The sequence below is a fragment of the Danio aesculapii genome, chromosome 22, assembly GCF_903798145.1.
Source record: "Danio aesculapii chromosome 22, fDanAes4.1, whole genome shotgun sequence".
In the NCBI taxonomy this organism is placed as follows: Eukaryota; Metazoa; Chordata; class Actinopteri; order Cypriniformes; family Danionidae; genus Danio; species Danio aesculapii.
The window spans coordinates 7,078,322-7,103,461 of record NC_079456.1 but is presented as its reverse complement, the minus strand read 5'-3'; the positions used below and the strand labels follow the sequence as shown (position 1 = coordinate 7,103,461).

Below are 25,140 nucleotides of genomic sequence, written 5' to 3'. Positions count from 1 at the left end.
GGGAAGGTGTAGACGTTAATAACTGATGTACAGCGCCATCTTGCCGACAGCATAGTTTTGATATGTGGGTCTCCAACTTTAAGTTACACCTCTAGGGTTCTACAAGTTACACCCCTGTCTTGCAGTCTGCAGACAGACTATACTCAACCAGTCAGTGGAAATCCTGTGCTTTATGACGCTTGAGGGATAGTTCGGCAAAAAAAGAATATTCTGTCATCATTTACTTCTGTTGAACACAAGAGATGATATTAAGAAAACTAGAAACCTGTAAACATCAACTTCCCTAATTGTTTTTCTTACTATTGAAGTAAATGGTTGTAGGTTTACAGCTTTCTTCATAATGTAATCTCTCGTAAAATTTTGGGCAAACTGTTTCTCTAAATTTTCCGGACTGTACTATTCATTAAAATAAATTAATAAGTATTTACCACCTCGAAGAAAAATGACAACAGCGGGTCTATGGGTTTCAGATTGTGGATAAGCCTAATCAGTAAGTGTGATTGGTGTCAGTGAGTGGCAGTTTGAAGTATGCAGTTTGAACATTAAAGCACTGCTATAATTATAAAAATACAATTTCTATTAACCACAATGTCTGTTAAAATGAGCATAACACTTGAGCTGTTCTGTTTGTGGGTCATTGAGCTGGTTAAAAAACAGCTTCCGCATACGTGTCTGTTAAAACTTGTGGTTTGTGTAAGTGTGATCTGCTGAATGTGATCGCACAAGAACATGCTGCTACAAACCCTGACTATGATGATCATTTCTCATATTTACCATCAGAATAATGGTTATAGTCTACAGGAAACAATTATAATTGTTGGAATAAAAAATCACTATTATAAAATAATATTTGCCACAATAAACAAGCAGCCATGCAGAAGACTCTTACCACAGCAGTGAGATGTGGGTGGTGGTCAAACCTTGTGGGGAGGAAATTTAACTCTAGTTTAAAAGTTGCAGTTTTGCACTGTTCTATAACCCGTCTGGCTGCTGAGGAAGTGTTTCAGTATCCATCCATATTTAATACACATTTGGGCCGGTATTATATGAAAATGGTTCGCGTTTTTGTTTTGGTCTACTTGGGTCATCTGACTGGTAAGTTATTTTATTTTCTTCCTTCTTGTTTAGTTTTAGTTTATGCATTTATGAGATTTCTTAAAGAGTCATTCATTATCTAATATAAGTCAGTGCACTACCCATATGGAGAACAACTGATGCATTTTCAGCACCACAGTGGAAAATGAATGTTTATCTACACTGGCTGGTTAAGGAAACAGAACTGTTCAGCCAGATAGTGGAAAAAATATAATCGTAATCCCTAATGCTTATGAATGTTCTATGTGTGACGTAGTACAAGTTAAATCAGCTGAAGCTGTAGAGACGCTATGACTTGTTTCATGATGCTGGAAACACTTTGGCCAATTAATTTTGAGTGAAGTTGCTAAAGGCTAAACAGTTTGTTGCTAAATAAAGCTGTAGCTTCTTTGCATGATGCCATCATTATGTAATTACAACTCAAAACGGTATCTTTATGTAATATACAAAATAAAAAAGAAATGTCTGCTGCTAGGCGTCTCTTAAGATGGTGGTTGTTCTTGGCTGGTTAACTGTTCAGTGTTTCCTATGGCACTTTTTTTTTTCATTCACAATGAATCTTTTTAAATCACTTTTTAAAAGTTGCTAAAAAAGCCAAATTAATGTTAAAATAGACACATTTGTTGCTAGATGCCTGTTGCTCGGGTAGTATGAAAAGTTGATAAATCTAGCAACAAAACTGCTAAGTTGGCAACACTCGTTGGGAATGCTAACCTAACATAAGTGCATAAGAATCTTTTACCTCTGGTGGATTCATGATCCAGAGAATACACCAAAAATGCTTTACGGAAATCAGCTAGACCTACTCCTCTTGGATGACCTCTGACCTAATGAAGGTGTGGGTTTTCTGATTTTTTTATAAAATTTGTATGTGGATCATTATTACAGGTCCGGGGTCAGCTCTGAATAGCCTAGTGGCTGTCTGACCTGCTACTTCTGCCTCTATGCTATCTGGGAAAAAGTAATGACCCACATTTCTTTTAACTAATCAGGTTTAAACACCTATATGTATGACGCAGTTAGTGACGCATATTACAGTATAATTGCTGTTAATTTGAGGTTGCAAGCAGAGCAGCCTACAAACTCTGGCTTCTGCTTTACATTTACATTTACATTTAGTCATTTAGCAGACGCTTTTATCCAAAGCGACTTACAAATGAGGACAAGGAAGCAATTTACACAACTATAAGAGCAGCAGTGAACAAGTGCTATAGACAAGTTTCAGGTGTGTAAAGTCTTAAGAAGCAAAGCACTAGTAAATTTTTATTTATTTTTTTATTTATTTATTTATATTTTTTTTTTTTGAGAGAGAGTACAGTTAGTGGTATAGCCAGAGAGGCAGTTAAGATTAGGAAGGAAAGTGGAGACTAAATAGTTGAGTTTTTAGTCGTTTCTTGAAGACAGCAAGTGACTCTGCTGTTCTGATGCAGTTAGGGAGTTCATTCCACCAACTGGGCAGATTGAATGTGAGAGTTCGGGAAAGTGATTTCTTCCCTCTTAGGGATGGAACAACGAGGCCACGTTCATTCACAGAACGCAAGTTTCTGGAGGGCACATAAATCTGCAGAAGTGAGAGCAGATAAGAAGGAGCAAAGCCAGAGGTCGCTTTGTAAGCAAACATCAGAGCTTTGAATTTGATGCGAGCAGCAACTGGCAGCCAGTGCAAACGGGTGAGTAGCGGAGTGACATGTGCTCTTTTGGGGGGTTATCAAAGACCACTCGTGCTGCTGCGTTCTGAAGCAGCTGAAGAGGTTTGATAGAATTAGCTGGAAGCCCGGCTAGTAGAGAGTTGCAATAGTCCAGTTTGGAGAGAACAAGAGCTTGAACAATGAGTTGAGCTGCATGTTCAGATAGGAAGGGTCGGACCTTTCTGATGTTGTAGAGTGCGAATCTGCAAGATCGAGCAGTTCTAGAAATGTGGTCAGAGAAGTTCAGTTGGTCATCAATCGTTACTCCAAGGCTTTTTACCATTTTGGATGCAGTGATGGTTGCCCCATCCATCTGGATTGAAAAGTTATGGTGAAGAGTCGGGTTGGCAGAAACTTCAAGCATTTCCGTTTTAGCGAGGTTAAGCTGAAGATGATGATCTTTCATCCAGAGTGAAATGTCTGACAGGCAGGCTGAGATGCGAGCTGGAACCGAGGGATCATCAGGGTGAAAAGAGGTATAGCTGGGTATCATCAGCATAGCAGTGGTAGGAAAATCCATGTTTCTGGATGACTGTTCCTAAAGATGCCGTGTAGATAGACTAGAGAAGTGGCCCAAGAACAGAGCCCTGAGGTACCCCAGTGTTTAGATGCTGTAGGTTGAACACCTCTCCCCTCCAAGACACCCTGAATGACCTGTCCGAGAGGTAAGAACTGAACCATTGAATAACAGAGTCTGCGACGCCCAGTGACTCAAGCGTAGATAGCAGGATCTGGTGGTTTACAGTGTCAAAAGCAGCTGATAAATCCAGCAAGATGCTAATGAGACTTCAAAACTATCTAGAGTTTTAAGCGTTCTTTCAATTGAATCTCTGACTCCAGCTCTTCTTCTGACAGACCGGTCATTTTTGGGTTAAACTGTCAGTTACGCAACACTATTTTTTGTGCAATCTAAACTTCTCCATTTCAATATTCAATTTGGTCTTCCAGTTTTTTTTATTTTTCTTGAAACTATAATTTCACAAACTGCATTTCTGCAGTCTAAGAATTCAGAAGAAACAAATGCTGGAGTTATAAAAAATATATATCTATAAAAATCTGCCTTAAAACAATCCGTTGTCTTCAGTTTCAATATTCAATAAAAAATAATGTAATTCAATTTAAAAATATATATTTTAGTTCTATTTTAAATAACAAAATATTCAGTTTTATTAAATAAAAATAGTTTTATTCCCTATTCACAAGTCAAATAGATTTGTTTCATTGTTTCATAATAAAAGATCAATTCAAGCGTAAATCACACAGTTGATTTACTCAAACTAGCTGGCATGGTGGCTCAGTAGTAAGCACTGTCACCTCACAGCAAGAAGGTCACCGGTTCGAGTCCCAGCTGGGTCAGTTGGCATTTCTGTGTGGAGTTTGCATGTTCTCCCTGTGTTGGCGTGGGTTTCCTCCAGGTGCTCTGGTTTCCCCCCCAAGTCCAAAGACATGCGCTATAGGGGAATTGAATAAATTGTACGAGTGTGTGTGAACACTAGTGTATGGGTGTTTCCCAGTACTGGGTTGCAGCTGGAAGAGCATCCAATGCGTTAAACATATGCCAGAATAATTGCCGGTTCATTCTACTGTGGCAACCCCCTGATAAAAAGGGACTAAGCTGAAGGAAAATTAATTAATTAATTAATTTACTCATCCTCAGGCCAACCCTATTTCTTTCTTACAAAGAACATGTAAGATCTTAAGCTGAAAACAATAACATTGTTGATTCGAAATGTCATATCCGTTCATTTTAAGAGTGATTACCGTAAATGAATGAATAATTTATGCATACAAGCCAGTGAAATGTTTTAAAACTATGGCAAAATCTGATTCAATTCAGACAAATGGGCAGCAGAGCAGAAACTATGGAGCCTTGTGTAAAATTGTTTATTTAGGAAATCAAATTTACAAAGAAAGTAACAGCTAACCGGACAATAAAACGTAATCTCCAGGTATTTAATTTAGAAAAACTGGATAAAGTATACCAACAAATGTTCCACTGTTTGTTTTTCAGGTGTGTTTGGTGAATCAGTGTCAGTGACGAAGGGAGATTCAGTCACTTTACACACTGGCTTTACCGAACTGATGGATGATGATCTGATTCTGTGGAGGTTTGGAAATAAAGACACTTTAATAGCTGAAATCAACACAATATCCAGCAGTCTCACTGTATATGATGATGTTCTTGATGGGAGATTCAGAGACAGACTGAAGGTGGATCATCAAACTGCATCTCTGACCATCACAAACATCAGATCTGAACATGCTGGGGTTTATCAACTACAGTCCAACAGCCTGAGCAAGAGTTTCAACATCACTGTTTATGGTGAGTTCAATATTGATTTAAGTGCAGCTACAAGCAAAATCTATTAGATATTCAAATTTAGATCATTTTGATTACTGATTGTTCAAATGACAAAACAATTTCAAATAAGCAGCTTTCAAGCAGCATTTGCCAAGAATTTTGAAGTATTAAAAATCACTGCCATATAACACTCACAAACTTCTTTTTTATTTCTGATGTTTCCAGCTCGTCTGCCTGTTCCTGTTCTCATCAGAGACTGTTCTTCCTCCTCATCTTCATCAGTGCAGAATTGTTTAGTGTTGTGTTCAGTGGTGAATGTGAGTGCTGTGAGTCTCTCCTGGTACAAAGGAAACAGTTTATTGTCCAGCATCAGTGTGTCTGATCTCAGCATCAGTCTCTCTCTACGTCTGGAGGTGGAATATCAGGATAAAAACACCTACAGCTGTGTGATCAACAACACCATCAGCAACCAGACCACACATCTGCACATCAACACACTCTGGCAGACATGTCCAGGTACAGCAGCACTGATGTGATTATACATTGAATTAATAAACTGTAAAACATTCTTGTGGAGTGCCCCATTTTTAATGTTATCAGACAACAATTTTTATCTGGACAGACTTTAAATGAAATATTTTTAAATGTGAATCCGTCTAAAATTGTACAATTTTTATCAAAAGGAAACCTTAAAAAACTGTTTTAGATTTTTATCTTATATATTATCATTATTAATATTATTATTTATGTATTTTACCTTGTGTATTATTTACTGCTGATGATTACTTTTAATTGTTATAATATTTTTATAATTATAGAAAATTGGTATTTATAAACGTGGTAAATTTGATCTATTTTATTTTATTTTTTTTTTTTGCCATGACATAGCCAAAGAAGCTGAAATGGCAATAAAATTAAAAGTCTCTCTCTCTCTCTCTCTCTCTCTCTCTCTCTCACACACACACACACACACACACACACACATTGAATGAATTGATTTTCACTGAACTGATAATATTAGGAGTCAGAAATGAAAAATGAGTTTGTCATCATTTGCTTTATCTTTTTAAATATTTCGCTTTTTTTTTTTTTTTTTTTTTTTTTTTTTTTTTTTTTTTTTTTGATGAGCAAAAAAGATTTATTTAGCAGATATATATATTTTGGTACAATTTTGACCGACTCAACGTCTGCATGCTGAAAATCTGTTACTTTTCACTTTCTCTTTCCTTCAGAAGGCCACGCCCATGGCTGTGACACTGTGGAACCTGTACTCCGATTGGTCGTCACTGCTCTGATTGGCGTGGCTGCTGCAGCTGCTGTTGTTCTTCTGGTCAATGACATCAGATCTACAGTGTGTTGAGAGGAATTGGGAGGTAAAGGTTATCATAAAAGGTTATATATTTTATTCTATTACATGCAAATATGTAAATAAGTGGTCTAATTGTTCGGAAATGTTGAAACGCAGTTTTGCCTTCCTCTAAACTAGGTCATAAAAAGAGACGTGGGAGCAAATATTTAAATATGAAATACTTTAAGGCCATCTTGTGGCCAAAATGAGGAACATTCTCAGATTTGATCATATTCTGATCTGCTTATTGTGAACTGATCCAAAACGCTGCAGCCATCAAAATCTATATTCATTTGCTTACTGCAAACACTGGAAATCTTTTCTTTGTGCTTTTGTCAATAAAATCCGAGTGAAATAAAATCCAAAAAAATGGCATTCTTGATTTTTATTTCATTTTAAAAGTAACACCTCAACTTTTCTCGAATTCAGGTTGTAAATCTGTTTGTCTTTTCTTTTTTTCTTTGCTCGTTTTCGTTCTGATGCCATTTTGAGGATTTATGCAGATGAAAAAACATGATCAGGATCTTTTTAATTTAATTAATCGAATTAATCATGTTGGTCTACATATGAACATGCTTCTCATATCATAAAAATCTAAATCAAAAATGTTATTTAAAGCATTCACATTAAATGCTCGCATTGTAAGTAATATACATCTCGTAACATGAGATGAGACATCTTGACCTGCAAGTATTTTCCCAATTCAATTTATACATTTTCACAAAATCCTAAATTAAATTTTTACACCTTCCAGATAAATTAAATTACTGCAGACTTTAGTTTGGGTTTAACAATAAAAAGGCAAACAAAATCCTTAGATCTACCAAATACAGAATATGGAGTATCATTTTCTGAATGTTTAAAAGAACTGTTGTGCTTTATTACGTTGAAAGTGCTGCAGAAACATGTTTCACATTCACACTTGTAGAAACAGGTCAACCACATAATATTATTTGTACTAAAACAATAACTATTAGTAATTTCTGCATGAGAAAAATATCATTTAACCTTTTGAAGTAATAATAAAAGGAAGAGTTTAAAGTATTCTTTAAAGAGCCATTAACATGAATTGAGGGTTTACCTCTGGTCTAAGTGGTCTACATCAGTGGTGTAGTCGGGGCTATACGCACGTATACTCAGTATTCCTACTTTTTTCCACTAGCTGTTTGGGTATTACCACTTCTGAGGATCAATAATTGCGTTTACCCTCAGTATACTCACTTGTGTTGCTGATTAGACTTCCCCTTTAACTGTATACCTCTCATCTTAATTTGTTGAAATTGGTGCATTTTTTGTTTATATTTTGCGCCATTCCCCGCCCCCTAACGACCACAGCAGCTGTGAGAAAATTTCGTGAGTTTTTCGAAGTCAACTGAATGATAACTTGCTAAAAAGTTCAGGTGAAATTATAAAACAGCATGGGCGGGTTGGGTGGGTAATAGTACACCACCTTTTTTTTTAGGACTACTGGTCCACCACTGGTCTACATGGTTTTCATTCCTCAAAAAAAAACATATGGTTTTCAAGCTTTCCAAGGTGGATCAACGCTACAACTAGGATGCAGCGATAGAAAATCATAATGTTTCCTTTTAAAGGCAACATCTTATAAACAGCCTTGTCTTGTTTGTTCTTTTGATTTAATCTAGTCTAACAGATTGAATATTCTAACTATCCTGCAAGAATTACACAATTAAATCAGTCAGATATTTTTATTCCAGTTTGTGGTTCAAGCAAATACCTGCATTAATATTAACTACAATAAATATGACCTTCACAGTAGTGTGTTTACTCTTAAATGATCATTATTGTTATGGTTAAAGCAACAGATAAACACCATGTGTTATGACTGTGTAGACTACTCATGCATATTCAACTCACCCAAATAAAGAGCCATGTTCATTCATCTTCACTTAACTTCTGGTACGTGACTTCATTGAGTAATCAATATTTGCAGGGAAATTGTATGTTTTACAATCAATTCAGCCACAAAAGCTAGGAGGAGACAACTACACAACTCATTTTGAGTCAACAATTTCTTTATTCCATTTATACTTGAATATTTGATGACATTTTGGCAAATACTGCTGGTCATACAACTAATGGATGACTATAAGACATATTCAAGATGAGGCAAGCCTGGTGTTTCAGCTATAGATGAGTTTATTATTAACAAACATTACAGCATTATCAACATTCAAAACAGTATAACCCACATGAAAAGAAATTACAGTCATTTATAGTAAATACTGTACAGTTGTAGTGTATGAACAACATTATAGTAATGCATACATTATAGTATTTACAAAACATTGTTAGTGAATGCTGAAGCATACTGTCGTATTAAGTACAGTGAACTGATAAACTAACACTGTGGTATATTATATAAGCAGACATTTGAAATCAAACAGTATTTCATTTGTCCCACACTAAAGTGAAAAGAAAAACTGAGTAAAATATACAAATACAAAATCTTTACTGTTTAAATAGAGTATGGCTGGGACAAAACAAAGGATTACCACAACAGAGGGGTATTGCACAAAAGCAAGATAAGGGATTAAGCTGGGATTTGCACAAATAAGTGTGTTTAATTGCATAAGCAATCCTTTTATAGATCTTCATCTTTGTTTCATAGTTTCAGATTTAAATATAGGGGAGATATAAATAGGATGAATGATTAGAGTTTAGTATATATTAGATATGCACACACATATTGTAAAGCATCCTGTAGAAAAGTATAATTAAGAGGAGAGATCTGTGAGGGGTGTATTAATGCTGTGTACTGTGTATATATACATTACATACAGACACATTAGAAAATTGTGCTTCGGCTCGGAACAAGGCAACTGTACATTGTGTGAGTTCGCCCTAAATAGGCTAGATAAAATAAATGTGCATCAGTAGGTAAATGTTTGCAATAGTTTTCCCGAGATACATTATAACATGTCCACCACATTTAAGGCAAAGTGAACGGCTGTTAATGTGTTTCTCCTATTCATTCATTCATTTTCTTTTCGGATTAGTCCATCTATTAATCTGGGGTCGCCACAGCGGAATGAACCGCCAACTTATCCAGCATATGTTTTACACAACGGATGCGCTTCCAGCTGCAACCCAACTCAGGGAAACATCAGCTGCATTTCGACTATCATGTCTAAAGCGAGCGAGCCAGGGCCAGTCGAGTTTCCACTGTCACTTCCGGGGCCTGATTGGGCCAAAGCGGGGCCTCCTCTGGGCCAGCTGGTCTTTATCGGCCCGCCAAATACCTTGGGCCAAAGAGGGCCAGCTGGGGCTTCGTGGCAGAGTGAAAGTAGAGGCGGACTTGGCCCGAGTCTGGTAAAGATGTCATGCCATCATTACACTAGTTTTCTAGTGTAAAATAAACAAATAAATAAGGGAAAGAAAAACATATAGCTGGTCAGTTTAAGATAGGTTATTCCATAAAACACCTTATAGAGGGACTTTTTCCTTATGATCCCCCATTATGTTTTAGTAACGCATACTAATCTTTAAACCAAATTAAAGACACAGCAGCCACTAAAGGTTGTGGAGAGTTTTTGTCAAGTTTAAAAGTTGTGTTTGTGCATGGTACGTGTGCGTTTAGGTTCCTGTATGTGTGAGTGAGGGAGGCCAGGCAAAAGAGTGTTCGCTTGACAGCTCTTTTAATGCCGCGAGTGGCTGTGTTTCTTTCTTTCTTTCTTCATTTAGGAGATAATACAAAATACGAGTACAATATAAAACTTTACAAAATGACGTGTCCACTTTGGTAGGCTCAACACAATAGTGTCATATTAGATAAAATAGCCTAAGCTATATTGAAATAATTTAAAGAATTACAAATATCGAATATAATAAAATCACATTAAACAAACAAAAGCTATAACAATTTAAATATATACAATATAAATAAATTAAACAGTTTCATGCCATTTTAAACTTTAATTTTACAAAGGCCTATCTGAAAAAAGATTTTAGATACTTTCTAAAAACAATAAATAACTGAGGAGTTTTGAAATATTTTTTTAAGTATTTGGATCCGATGATATTAATCAAATCGTGCAAACAGAGCATTTTGGGATGAGTGAAACCAGAAACTACCTTTTCTGTCATCCAGTCCTGCACAGCGCTGCTTTACAAACGCATTGGGAGAAACTGCACGTAAAAAATGTGTTATGTCCCCAAACAAATGTTTGTTTTTATATGACGTGGTCATATTAGTTATTATAATAATAATTAATCATTATTAGTGAATAGCTGCTGAGCACAACAAAATATAGACTATAATTTATTACTTACTCTTATGTACTGAAACACTTAACTTAAGATAACCGAATAATATATGCAACATCCTTTAATTAATTTTCCTAAATAAAAAGAATTTACAGTACCTATTAAGTGTCATATAGCCTAGCCTGACGAAAAGCTAATAGGTCTCTCTGGAGCATTTGGGCCGACGGCGTCTATCAAAACGAGGATGTTATAAAAGACATTTTATACCGATTTATTACCAGAAAATTCCTGTGGTTTTATATTATGGATGGTGCGCTCACTGCGCTGGGACCCTCCGTTAGTGGCGAGACTCGATGCACAATGCCAACAGTCGGTCGGTGAGTAAACAAATATAATGAATGGAAATACAAAGGCCTGTGCGTATAGACATGATGTAATACTGTACAGTAACGTGTCATTTGTTTGTTTCGGTTGTCTTCATTTTAATCGTGTCGTGATGATGTGATGGCGTGCTTTATCTTCCTACCTGATTCCCCCTGAACTGGGCGGGTTGTGTGACATTTGATTTGGGGGACGTTCTGGGGGGCAGGGTTTGCGTGAGGCGCTGCAAGCTACAAGCCCAACAGTGGAAATGTGACATGATTTCAGCCACACTGCTCAACCTCCCGGGTGACTGGCCCGGCCCAATAAAAGCCCTGGCTCGCACTGGCCCGACACTAGAAATGTGGCTAACCATACACACTCAATCACACACATACACTTCGATTCAGCTTACCCAATTGACCCTTTGCTAATCCACACCCAAAAACCATCACCCACCAATCGTGGCTTGGCAACCGTAGCTACGCGCAGGGGTTCTGTCAAGCTTCCGAGCGAGTAAAACAGACCAAAGCGTTGTGCGTATGGATTGTGCAAATCCAACACAATCTCGCGGCAATTCGTAACTTTTTGATTTAGTGGCTAATTCGTAAGATCTAATTCGTACAATTCTGTACGATTTGCTCATCCGCCAATGACGGTTGGGTTTAGGGGTGGGGTTAGGTGCCACGCCTCCTTTTTAAAATCGTACAATTTCGTACGACTGAACTCATACGAATTTGTACGAATTAGCCACTAAACTGACAAAACGTAAAATACTGTGGTTTTCTCGTGAGATCAGGCTGGCAAATCTGATACCGGTATCCTTAAAGTTTGGACGGGAGGGTGAAATTTTTTCCCTTTTCAAAACCAAAAACCCAAGAGGAGAAATGCCAGTGTGGATCAAGCTGTGTGAGGTGCGCTAAAGGAGCGGAGTTAAGTTGGTTTTGTTTTGATATTCCTGACACATTCAGAGATAGACCGACTACAATAACTCACACCTCCCTAAACAGATCTAAACTGTGTTTCCTACACCATACAAAGCAGGTTCTGTTTCACAGCTGTCTTTTTCTTTTTCTTTTTTCCCGCTCGATATTATGAGCACTGCTCCGTTTAAGCCTTCGCCATAGTAACTTAGTCATACTAATAGCGAATAGGTCATAATGACATGAGTTCTTGATCCGGAAAATACGAATCTGCGAATCTGTTGCTAACTTTACTGAACTTCATATTTTCACCCGGTTTAAGCTACGAATATTTGAAATGACAAATCAACAGAACAAAACCGAGATGTGATCACAAACTGAGCACTTCAATATATACTTTTATACTTTCAATATACTTTACCAGCAGCTGTTTTTATTCATTTATAAAGAGCACACAAACACACTGACAGTTATAGCTACTGTACATTGTTATGGGTCAATGATGCTAATATTCAGCCCAAATCCATCAGTTTCCTCTTTCTGGCTGCTCTTTCTATGAATTAACTATGTAGAAGCTCTGTCCATGCGTGTTTCCTCGTCGGTTAGTAACGCTATTTTTCATTGCACAACAATAGTTTATCAGGCTTTTTAGCTTAAAATAGAGAAATCATGGTTTAATTAGTTATTATTAGATTATTTAAAATTTCACCTCTCCTGCTGTGCATGAACTAAGCTGTTGAATGGTCAGCGTATGAGGCCGCTAGGCTAAGCTAAGTTCAATTTTGATTGAATTATTCTCTAATCGGTTGCCTATTATGTCGTTAATACACTCATGTAATGCATACTGCAGTCCTTTTTTATCTGGCTTTCTCGGATATGTCAGCTGTTCCCAAAAAATGACTAATTATATACTAATTGAAAGCTTGACAGGCGTACCAACAGTAAATAAGGAGGGCGGGGCTTAGCGAAGGGTCAATTCACCTATAGCGCATGTGTTTGGATTTGTGGGGAAACCGGAGCACCCGGAGAAAACCCACGCCAACACGGGGAGAACATGCAAACTCCACACAGAAATGCCAACTGACTCAGCCGGGGTTCAAACCAGCAACCTTCTTGCTGTAAGGCGAACGTGCTACCCACTGTGCCACTGTGCTGCCCCGTTTCTCCAAATATGTTTCTGTTAATTCTCTGAATGAATGGGAGTTCCCAGATCAGTGTATGTGATAGGGGAGTTATTCAGCTCCTTATCTGATTGGCTCACATTGGGTTTTATCCATATTTGCATTGTTTATTTTTGGATCTATTCTGTTGATGTGCACTTATCCCAGCTATCTACAGCTTGAGTTGGACACATTATCATCCTGGATCAGCAAACGAGAAACAGACTAAGCCAGGAGGAGCTCATTGAATTAGGTCAAGCCACACTTTTCCCCAAACACTTTGCGATGGGACTCCTGCTGAACGCCATGCACTCCTTATGCACATAAATACAAAAAGAAGAAGAAGAAAAAACAGGATTATTTAAATGACAAGATTTGGAATTGTATATTGATACGCAGTAATGACGCACTAAAGCAAAACATAAAAAAGCTCTTATAAAATAATAATTTAAAATTTGCACAATGCTGTACATTAATCTGATGTAAAATCACCAGAAAGCTTTATATAATGCCCAACAGGAGCAGAGCAGTCTTACCTTTTTCTCTGACTTTCTACACAACCCCATTTTCACATTCTGCATTACCTGCTTTGAAAAAACAAACAAACAAATAAATGGAAATCACCACACACACACACACACACACAATAAGATACCAACTGACCACAATACAAATCACATTTTTTTTTACCTGACTCTTTGATTCACACGTCGGCGATAAATCACACAACCCACTGCAACCAGCAGAACAACAGCTGCACCACCACATATTCCTGATATAACAACTGCAGATAGACCTGAACGTGGAATCACTAAAACAGACAGACATTAGTGTGAGAGAATCTGACAGTGTGTTTGACATATTTATACCTTAAAGGTCTAAAATGAAGATCTAAAACAATCATTCCTTTACCATTTGGAGAAAATCTCCACACTGACATACACTAATGGGTATAGTAGCAAACAGTACTCCAATTAAACAAATGTTGCAAACAAACTCAATTGTAAAAGGTTTATAAACTCTATACACTGGAATGTTCTAGTTATGTCTGTCTTCCTTCACCACCTCCTTATCTGCTGATGATTTGACCTTATTTTTTTTTACACAAAAAGCCACTCAAATCAGTAATCCCAATCAAACAACACCCTCTGCTGAGAATTCACTCTCCTCCTCCTCCTCATTGCTTATGGAGGAAGAAGTATCCAAACTTATCCTTTCTGCCCTTTGGACTCAATGCCCTCACTCATCCTGCAGGACATTTCTCCGGCCAGCCCTAACACACATCATTAACACTTCACTCTATGCTGGCACATTCCCATTCACTTATAAGCAGCCCAAGGTAATCTCACTGCTCAAAGAATCATCATTCAACACCTCATTGGTTGGAAATTACAGACCGGTCTCTCTCTTTACTTTCATTGGTTAAACAACTCTTTCCAGTGTTTTGCCAAAGTTCCACATTTTTATCTCACAATTACCTGCTGGATGCAAACCAATCAGGCTTCAGAAGTGTTCATTCCAATGAGACTGCACTACTTTCAGTCACTGAAGCCTTGTGGATTGCCAAAGCAGGTTCTAAATAATCCATTTTGCTTTTATTGTACCTGTCTGCGGTTTTTGACACAGTGGGCCCTATCATACACCCGGCGCAATAAGTCACAAGACTTGTTTCCACAACATGTTGCTATTTTTAGGCCAGCGCAACGCTAATTTTCCAGTTTTCCGCCACTTTGTTTAAATAGCAAACCCATTTGCGCCACTTTGTGGACTCATGGGTGTTTCGATCTAGAAAAGAGGTGTGTTAAGGCGCATTGTTGGCGCGCTACTATTTTGAGGAACTAAAATAGACTGTTCAATAGACCAGCTGAGAGGAGGTCTAAAGTCCTGCGCAGAGGCTGTTAATTGTGCACTTCGCTTAAACATTGTTTAAAACACGCAGGATGTACAGCAATACACAAATATCTTTCAAATGAAAAAGAAGTAAAGGATTAATATATTACAAAAATTATTATTTTCTTCATAAATATAAAAAACATACTTTCATACCTTCTTCACCTCGGGGGGCTTTTTTCAGTTTATTCATGACAACTTGCTAGTTGGTAGTATGATTTTTTTTATATGCATAGTATTATTTATTATATGCATATTTATATTTGTTTTAATAAAAACAGGCTTAGATTTGTCCACCTGTCAGGTTTTGGACCATATGAGGCAAAGCATGTGTGTTTGGATATAACTCATGTGTTTTTTTACCACACTGCGTTATTGTTGTTAATTTATTTGTTTGCTGAAAATTAGAACTGAATTTAGAAATAGTTCTGAAACTAATCTTTGTGCTTAACAAACGAAAAAATTGCGTAGGCTTATGAATGTTTTCAGTGAAAGTGTCCAACACGTTTCCTAATCCACGAAAGAAAGTGAAAGTAAAGGCCAAATGGATTAGGCTAATTTTTTATCCTCGCGCTGCAGATGCTCTGTTTAACTGTTTTCTCTCTAGTGAAGCGTTCCGTTTTTCCACTTACAATGTCCGCCATTTAAATAGCAAATGCGCCATGGTGTGACGCAACTGACACTTAAAGAGCATTTGAAATAAGACTCTGATTGGTTTGTTCTCAAAACACACCCATAACTGATTAAGAGAATAAGCTCAACCCTGTTAGACCATGCGCTGGCGCAAAGTGGATTCAGACACGCCCTTAATACTTTTGCGCCCTGTGCTTTTGACTTTGCTCCTAGACTGTTAAAATAGAGCCCAGTGAGTCACCAGATTCTACTGTCCACCCTCTCCTCAATGGCCATCACTGGAAACACTGCAGTTCAGTTTTCAGGTTTTAGTTCTTAGTTTTTTGGTATTTGTAGTTTTCCACTGAGCCTGTTCTTATCCGAGTACTTATTTTGTTTTAGTTTAATAAATCTGCATGTGGATTCGCCTTTTATCTTTCCCTTGCCTGCACCCCATCATAACAGCAATCAAATAAAAACAATAACTAAAACACATGAAGGAAACATTGCTTACTCTTTAGAAGATCTTCCCAGTCCTCATGTCTTATAAAACCTGATGAAAACAAACATGACAAAATCCTGAATCCTCATTGCAGCAATTATGCTTATTTGTAGCTGCATCACACATCTTATATAATATTAGGAATGTTGTGATTATTATTATCAATATTATATGTTTGTTACACTTATATATTACAGTAATATATATCCTAACAGCATTTTTGTAGAATGTTTTGTATAAAATTTCTCCTGCAAATGAGCTTTAGTAGTTTCATGACATCAGAAATGCAAATTCAACATTACATGTCAAAGGATTTATAAACTGTCTGTGGATGTATACTTGGATTTAGAAACTGTAACAAAATTAAGTTTGTGCAGTAAATATATTGTTGACATGTCGTGTTTTTATGAACATTAAAAGAGATAGTTCACACAAAAATGAAAACGGTGTCATTTACATTAAATTGTTTATTTTTGGATCTATTCTGTTGATGTGCACTTATCCCAGCTATCTACAGCTTGAGTTGGACACATTATCATCCTGGATCAGCAAACGAGGAACAGACTAAGCCAGGAGGAGCTCATTGAATTAGGTCAAGCCACACTTTTCCCCAAACACTTTGCGATGGGACTCCTGCTGAACGCCATGCACTCCTTATGCACATAAATACAAGAAGAAGAAGAAAAAACAGGATGACACACTAAAGCAAAACATTAACAAAACTCTTATAAAATAATAAAAAAAGTCACTTGTGCACAATGCTGTACATTTAATCTGATGTAAAATCATCAGAAAAGCTTTATATAATGCCCAACAGGAGCAGAGCAGTCTTACCTTTTTCTCTGACTTTCTACACAACCCCATTTTCACATTCTGCATTACCTTCTTTGAAAAAACAAACAAACAAACAAATAAATGGAAATCACCACTAAAATGAAGATCTAAAACAATCATTCCTTTACCTTTTGGAGAAAATCTCCACACTGACATACACTAATGGGTATAGTAGCAAACAGTACTCCAATTAAACAAATGTTGCAAACAAACTCAATTGTAAAAGGTTTATAAACTCTATACACTGGAATGTTCTAGTTATGTCTGTCTTCCTTCACCACCTCCTTATCTGCTGATGATTTGACCTTATTTTTTTTTACACAAAAAGCCACTCAAATCAGTAATCCCAATCAAACAACACCCTCTGCTGAGAATTCACTCTCCTCCTCCTCCTCATTGCTTATGGAGGAAGAAGTATCCAAACTTATCCTTTCTGCCCTTTGGACTCAATGCCCTCACTCATCCTGCAGGACATTTCTCCGGCCAGCCCTAACACACATCATTAACACTTCACTCTATGCTGGCACATTCCCATTCACTTATAAGCAGCCCAAGGTAATCTCACTGCTCAAAGAATCATCATTCAACACCTCATTGGTTGGAAATTACAGACCGGTCTCTCTCTTTACTTTTATTGGTTAAACAACTCTTTCCAGTGTTTTGCCAAAGTTCCACATTTTTATCTCACAATTACCTGCTGGATGCAAACCAATCAGGCTTCAGAAGTGTTCATTCCAATGAGACTGCACTACTTTCAGCCACTGAAGCCTTGTGGATTGCCAAAGCAGGTTCTAAATAATCTAAATAATAACCTGATGAAAACAAACATGACAAAATCCTGAATCCTCATTGCAGCAATTATGCTTATTTGTAGCTGCGTCACACATCTTATATAATTTTAGGAATGTTGTTATTATTATCATCAATATTATATGTTTGTTACACTTATATATTACAGTAATATATATCCTAACAGCATTTTTGTAGAATGTTTTGTATAAAATTTCTCCTGCAAATCAGAGCGATGCGAATGTCATTGAAATACCACAAGATCATGTCATTTTGTTGTTTGGTCATACCAGTGTCCAGAAAGACAGATCCTCCATGCTGCTCTGGGAATTTCTTGAATATACCACTACAGACACCTGAAAACACAAATAAACAGCTGCTTTATTTTTGTGAGGTCATGATATCAAATAAAGTAGAAATCTTATCAATACTGACAAAAAGGTAGACACAAAAGACAAGACAGAGATAAAATATCTACAACACCTTTAACTGATTTCACAGATATCTTGTTTCAGTCTGAATAGAGTGGATGAACTATGACGTCAATTTGCATGCAAAAACAAAAAAACTAAATTTTTTGTAGCATTTTAACAGTTCCAGTCCCCTCATCCCAAAGTCAACAGGTATTTTGAACGGGATTTTGGTTAAATCGTTTAAGGTTCATGGCCACCACAAAAGCAAGATTTTTTCACGATTTATTCTACGACATAAAACACATCAGTTACATATCACTTTTGATGTTTTAAGTCGGCTATGCTTCTTTAAAAAGACGATTGCTATCAAGTTGCTAAACGGGACTACAGGTGGTGTCAGAGACATTATACGTCATCGAGCTGATCTGGTCTGGAATGAAGCTCGCTTGTGTTGGGCATTTGGATTGTTTACATTTTACATTTAGTCATTTAGCAGACGCTTTTAACTAAAGCGACTTACAAATGAGGACAAGGAAGCAATTTACACAACTATAAGAGCAGCAGTGAATAAGTGCTTGTTGGATTTGGATTGTTATTTAAGTATTTTCATAAATAGTATTTTAAATTCTACTGACTTGCTTCACCCCTGTATAAAATTTCACATTTTTTTCCTACACCAGTTAATGGTACAATTCCAACTCGACTACCTCATTCTCTGGAATATGTTTCAATCCCTCAACATTGACAACAGTTTTGATGTAACAAAAACAATCACTGGTTTAAAGAAACAGCATCCCTCTCCAATAATATCGAGCTGCAGAACCGCAGACCCTCACACGTTTCAGGACACTCATTCCCACCACACAATCTAGGCAGGGGTGAACCATATATGATTAATGACGGATCAGTCTTCTACTTTTTCTTGTTTAACAGGGACTAACACCTTAGGAGCATTATCTTGATATTAGGAGTCATATCTATATATGACTTTCACACAATCGCAAAGAAACATAAATTGATTGTGTTGTAGATCTTGTAACATAAGTCGGGTGACAACATAGGTGAGGGTCCAAATGCAATTTATTAATTCTGAGTCAGGCAGGTAATGGTTAAAGCAGAAGCATGAGGGTAATCCAAAAGCATAGTCGAGTTAATAGGCAAGGTGGTCGATAGAGGCGGCAAAACAACATAAACAATAAACAAAGCACGAGTCAAACTAGATAAGGAAACGCTTAGAAATGTTACAGCAAACAAGACTCAGCCCTGTGTGTGTGTGCGCAAGTGTGGTGTATAAAAAGTCCAGAATATCAGTCTATGATGAGCTTCCAGCTGTGTGTACATAATTAGTGGTGATCCGGAACTGGTGTGCGAGTGAGGTGCCTGATGGGAAATGTAGTGCATTTATCATTTAGCTGTAACCTGCTTATTTTTGTATTCTTATAGTTCACAGCTTAGGGCCTTGAATTTTATTATGAATAGGTACAGTATCGACAGTATACATTTCTCTCTCACACAGTACTGTGCAAAACTCTTAGCCCAGAAGTATAGTGTTTCAGCGGGAAATATATGTTTTAAGTCCAAACATTTTTGTGTTAATTGTAATCCAGTAAGGCGACGCAGTGGCGCAGTAGGTAGTGCTGTCACCTCACAGCAAGAAGGTCGCTGGTTTGAGCCTCGGCTGGGTCAGTTGGCGTTTCTGTGAGGAGTTTGCATGTTCTCCCTGCGTTTGCGTGGGTTTCCTCCGGGTGCTCCGGTTTCCCCCACAGTCCAAAGACATGTGGTGTGTTGGGTGAATTGGGTAGGTTAAATTGTCCGTTGTGTATGACTGTGAATGAGTGTATGTGGATATTTCCCAGAGATGGGTTGCAGCTGGAAGGGCATCCGCTGCTTAAAACCTGCTGGATAAGTTGGTGGTTCATTCCGCTGTGGCGATCCCGGATTAATAAAGTGACTAAGCCCATAAGAAAATGAATGAATGAATGTAATCCAGTAAGATTTGTTTTGGAGCAGCCAGTGCTTCACACAGAGATCTGATCTTGCTTCATCAGCGTTTGAGAATAAACAGAACAAACTGAGACAGAACTGAAGAACCTCTCCATGACATGTTAAGATATCTAACTGCAAAGCTGCAGTACTGCAGAACGTTTTAGATGCTGTAAAGTGAGGATGCTGTCAAAACAATGTCATGAGTGTATTTTCTTTATTCATTACCTTGTATTGATTAAATCAACATTTGGGGTGACCACCCTTTGCTTTTAAAAAGGTTATGCCCTTGATGCACATCCACATACTTTTCCGTATACTGTAGCTTTGCAGGAAGGTTTCTTAAAGTGTTTTAGATATGTTCTACAGGTCTTTTGGATTTAGTCTGTCTCAGTTTCTTCATGATGATGCTGAGATCATAGAGCACTGGCTGCAGTCAGACTAAAATCTTTATTACATGATTATAGTTAATAACAAAAATAAAGTTTGGAAATTAAAACTGAAAACTAAATACAAAATAACAAATAATAAGAAAAGAAAACAATATGGCTGAAGGCTTTTGCACAATACCTTGGTTTTGTATACATACATATGTAATGGCTGTAAACTTTGTAGTATTTAAGCTATTGGTGCAAAATAGGGGAAATATGGTAAATTCCAGTCATACGCTGTCTTTATGAACGGAGTGGCAGTTGTGGGGAGGGTGTATGGCAGACAAATTAGGGAAGGTTAGGCAGCGTCAATGTTCTTTAAGGTACAGTAAAGTTTAAATATTCATGTTATATGATGTTTTAAGTGGGGTAATGCATGTAATCATGTGTATTAAAATAGGATGTGCAGTCGGAAATACCTGCAGCAGGTGTTGCTGGGTAAGTTATCGTAGCTGTGTCCAGGTATGTGATCAATGATTGAGATAGATGTTTGATACATGTCGTTTATTTGTTATAGTATTGTGTATGTATATTGTGAGGGGTTGTCTTTGATGTTTAAAAGGTTTGTGATGGATGTTGTATTTTAAATGTTCAGATATTGATGGTAGTGTAATAAGGGTGTCTTTTCTGGCTCTGTTTTAGGAGTTGGCTTATGTCACTGTTTTGAGTCACTATAAGGAATGTTGAGGATTAATGTATTGCATATTTGCACGTTATCTAAGAGTGGGGTATGACCCAATTTGCCTTGAGAGTATTGCATGTTTGCACCTGATATGAAACCCTATTATTCTGCTCACCTGCTAGCAAAGTGTTTTTCTAAGTTAATTGTTTGATGTCCCTTCTTGCGTAATTAATAAAGGTTATTTATACAAAAGCCCATTTTCTTTATTTTCTTTTTAATGAACTAGGGGTTACACATACATACTTTGTGTTTGTTTGTATTCCCAATATGACATGTCTCTGAACCATAACTCTGAATTGCTTTCTTTATATAATAGCATTCATTAGTAATAAGTATAGATTGAATGTTAAAAATGGTGGATTAGATTATCGTTGTTAGATGAACGTGGTCAAAATGTATAAGTATTATTAAATTTGTGCTATTATCATTATTATCATTATTATTATTATTATTATTATTATTATTATTATTATTTATTTTTTTTGGAACGTTTAACAAGAATATAAAAACCTTCAGAAATGGTACAAATTCTTTATCAACAAAAGTTGACAACGGAACAAAACAAAAAGAGAAACAAAAGATTATGCCAGGGGGGATATGAATTACAAAAATCACTTTAAATCTATCTTAAAGCAAGGTTACAGTGATGTTTAAAAGGTCACGTACCATACAGTCCGCTGCGTATTATAGAAAAGAGACAATACTATAAGATTCACATAGTGTTACTGATTTTAAAGCGTAAACACTGCTGGAGATAAAGATTGTATTAAAATAATATTTCAAATCTTTACAAAAAAGGGGCTTTACAGACAAAAATTTGCATTTGTGTATAAAAAACATTTGCTAGTAAAATAAATAGATTTATTAGAAAATATTTATCTTTAACTTTATCAACATGATAAAAAACAAATAAAACATCATTGTATGACAAAGAAAAATTCTCTAAAAGAGATACACATATAAATAAACTGAATTCTTTCCAAAAAAATCTTAACATGGGCACATTTCCAAATAAGATGTCATCTTTTTTCAGGAAGCATTTTTAATATAAACATTCACCGGATAAACTCGATGTAGCAATTTGAAGGAAACCTCTTGAACCTTATTTGGTATTAAAAATTTGTTGGGTAAAGACCACACAATCCTCCAAGGAATGTCATGAAATGAATTATTCCAGTAAAATATGACTTGAGGAATAGAGGTTTCATTCTGAAAAAGATGCAGAATTTTTCTATTTCTGAGAGAAGGGTTAAGCGTTAAAACAACGTTGTCCAATCACTTCACAAGCATTAAGTAATGAAGTAAAAGGGAGAGCAGAATCAAGAGTTTTTAAAAAGGGTATCCACTGGGAATTGTGTCCATGACTATGGCAAACTCTCGTGGGGTTATAGGAATACAGTATTTACTTAAGAAATAAATCAAATACACCATCACAATCCCGATCCGATAAGCTGTTTTAAAGCACCATGTCACAAGTCAATCGAATTTAAAGTGGAGGTGGAGACATATCGCTCCGCCGTCCAGGGAGGGTTTTTTTCCCACACATTCGGACTTCTCCTTAATAATATAATTTCAGAAAAGTATTCTTTGCGAATTCTCTACGTCTATCAAAGTACAACATTGCTCATGGTCAAATAATTAGTGCTAATGTTGTTTTCAATCATATTTACATGTGATTTCAGTCTGAATATTCATAGTGCCCAGGGGCGTAGCAACCGGGGGGTGGGACAAGGGGGATACGTCCCCCTCACTTTTAGAGACCGATCATTTAGAAACAGGTGATTAATAATTATATGACGTATGATCTCATACAGCCCCCCCCCCCCCCCCCCCTTTTAAAATGTCCGCTACGCCCCTGAGTGCCATGGTAAACAATACAGAAAGCATGTCACTGAACGAATGTGCAAATATAAAACCTGCTTTACCTCAATCGTGTGGAGGGGATTGGATTGTGTGTGTCCTGAAAGAAGGGTGTGGGGGTCTGTAACTGGATATATCAGTCCTTTTATGAAGCGGCGCTAGTTGGCAAACTCTGAACTTCATCAGACATTCGCTCCGCGTTACCAATCAGGGGCTTTCTCTTGAAGGGGTGTGCTTTTTACGTAGCACCTGTTGTTGGTTTCCCGGGGGGAAATCCTTCAGCCGACACCGTACAACATTGATCAAACTGGGCTCTGCTCAGTCAGAAGCCACGCTGAAAGCCTCCATCATCAAGGTTAAGTTTCTGGAAAAGTTTATTTATAAACTCACAGAGCTGGTGCCCCTGAAAGAATCTAGCGGACTCAGACACGACTCCAAAAACGAATCGACGCTGTTTTTCAGCCTCCATAAAGCACATAAACAGTTTTTTTTTTTTTTTAATAAAATCGATGTTAGCCATTTAGCAACGAAACTAGAGTCACCAGGCAGTCAAAAGCCCTGCCCATGACGCGAGCTATTGTGAAGCAGATTTGACACGAATGAAGCGAGACAACTCAAGATGTTTACGCGTCTATTTACACACGAATAGTGCGATTCATCCGCGCGTACCATGGTGTGAACACAGCATAGAATAATGGCATATTGCATTAGGTTATTTCCAAAATGTACAATCCATATGGGATTGAAGGGATACAGAAATAAATACGTCTTACCATGAATGAGGAAAAGAATTACTATGAACGCCCTGTTTATTGTCATCATAATTTACAAAACAGGAGTGATCCCTCTGAAAAGTCAGCAACAGGGTGTTGTATCGAAATCTGACTCCCGGACTAATCTGACTCCCCTTCGCGTGCACGCGCGTCCGCCAGCGCCAGCTGTCTATATGGGGCGTCTGCAGACTTGGATCCAGGCAGTTTTACGAACCAAAGTTTTACGCCCCTGTTGTTGGGGATGAAAGATACATGGCCAAATAATACATTTGAAGTCAATGCTCCCAGATTATTAAATGTCCTGTTTATAAATACATATTTTTAATTATATTACGCTAAATATAAACGCAGATGTATCCGAAAGTGACATATATACTCACTATAGAATATGAACAACTGATACACTCACCAAATAATTTCAGATATACAAAAGTCCAATTGCAAATTAATTTAGATTCATTTAATTAGAAAAATCAAAACACAAATAATTGGATAGTGTAATGGTTAATTGTAGCCTAGTTATATGTTTTCATATAGATATGCATTTTGTTGTATTGTGTGTGTATATATAAATGTACATTCTGACAATAACAAAATTATAACCAAACAATACAGTGTAGTATGGATTGATATGCTTTGATGAGAATGCAGTGGTATTGACTACCAGAGAGCTGCAGAACATTTAGACAAACAATTCATTACTTTTTAAAATTTCAAGGACCATTTAGCTACCTGACAAACAAAAACCCAGACAACATTAGATTTTTTTTTCTTACATTTATTTATTGACAACAATATCACTAGAGATGGCCAGTTTTCTTTAAATGAAGCTGAATCCTTGCATTAAATTCTTCACGCTTACTGAAAAATAAATAAAGTTATGTATAAATAAGCAAAAATCCTTCCCTCACTTAAGAGTTTCTGACTTGCTTCTAATCTAAATATCCAAAAATTCTTAATCCTCAGAAACAGTAAGGAATGGAAAATGATTAGCAAAAAAAAAACATTTCATGCCATTTTATATATTATCTGGACCTACGCAAAACATATCAAAATATATTTTTAAATATTTGATTTATGATTTTAAAATATTATGAGTTGTATCTCCCAGAATACATTGATAGTTTAGGGTATGACAAAAGGACCAAGTCATTATTATTAATTATTTTTTGTTATTTGCAGCTACAAATTGTGATCCTGACCTCCCCATATTTAACATATTTAGTTACTTTGTAACAAACTATTACAATAACAATTTTCTTTTCGGC

At 36.8% G+C, this 25,140-nt stretch overlaps 1 protein-coding gene and 1 long non-coding RNA gene across 2 annotated transcripts; one reads left to right on the top strand and one right to left on the bottom strand.

Annotated features, from left to right (window-relative positions):
• The first annotated feature begins 1,052 nt into the window (after positions 1 to 1,052).
• Positions 1,053 to 6,445, top strand: LOC130216589 (uncharacterized). Its single transcript, XM_056448483.1, has 4 exons — positions 1,053 to 1,095; positions 4,795 to 5,106; positions 5,311 to 5,601; positions 6,318 to 6,445. The coding sequence occupies exons 1-4, from the start codon at positions 1,053 to 1,055 to the stop codon at positions 6,443 to 6,445; spliced, it is 774 nt and encodes a 257-aa protein (XP_056304458.1).
• A 6,314-nt stretch (positions 6,446 to 12,759) lies between these two features.
• On the bottom strand, positions 12,760 to 24,037 carry LOC130215546 (uncharacterized). Its single transcript, XR_008835724.1, has 4 exons — positions 23,873 to 24,037; positions 18,021 to 18,086; positions 13,640 to 13,690; positions 12,760 to 13,417 (listed from the first exon to the last, which is right to left on the bottom strand). It is a non-coding gene; the product is annotated as an uncharacterized LOC130215546 (long non-coding RNA).
• Between the last annotated feature and the right edge of the window lie 1,103 nt (positions 24,038 to 25,140).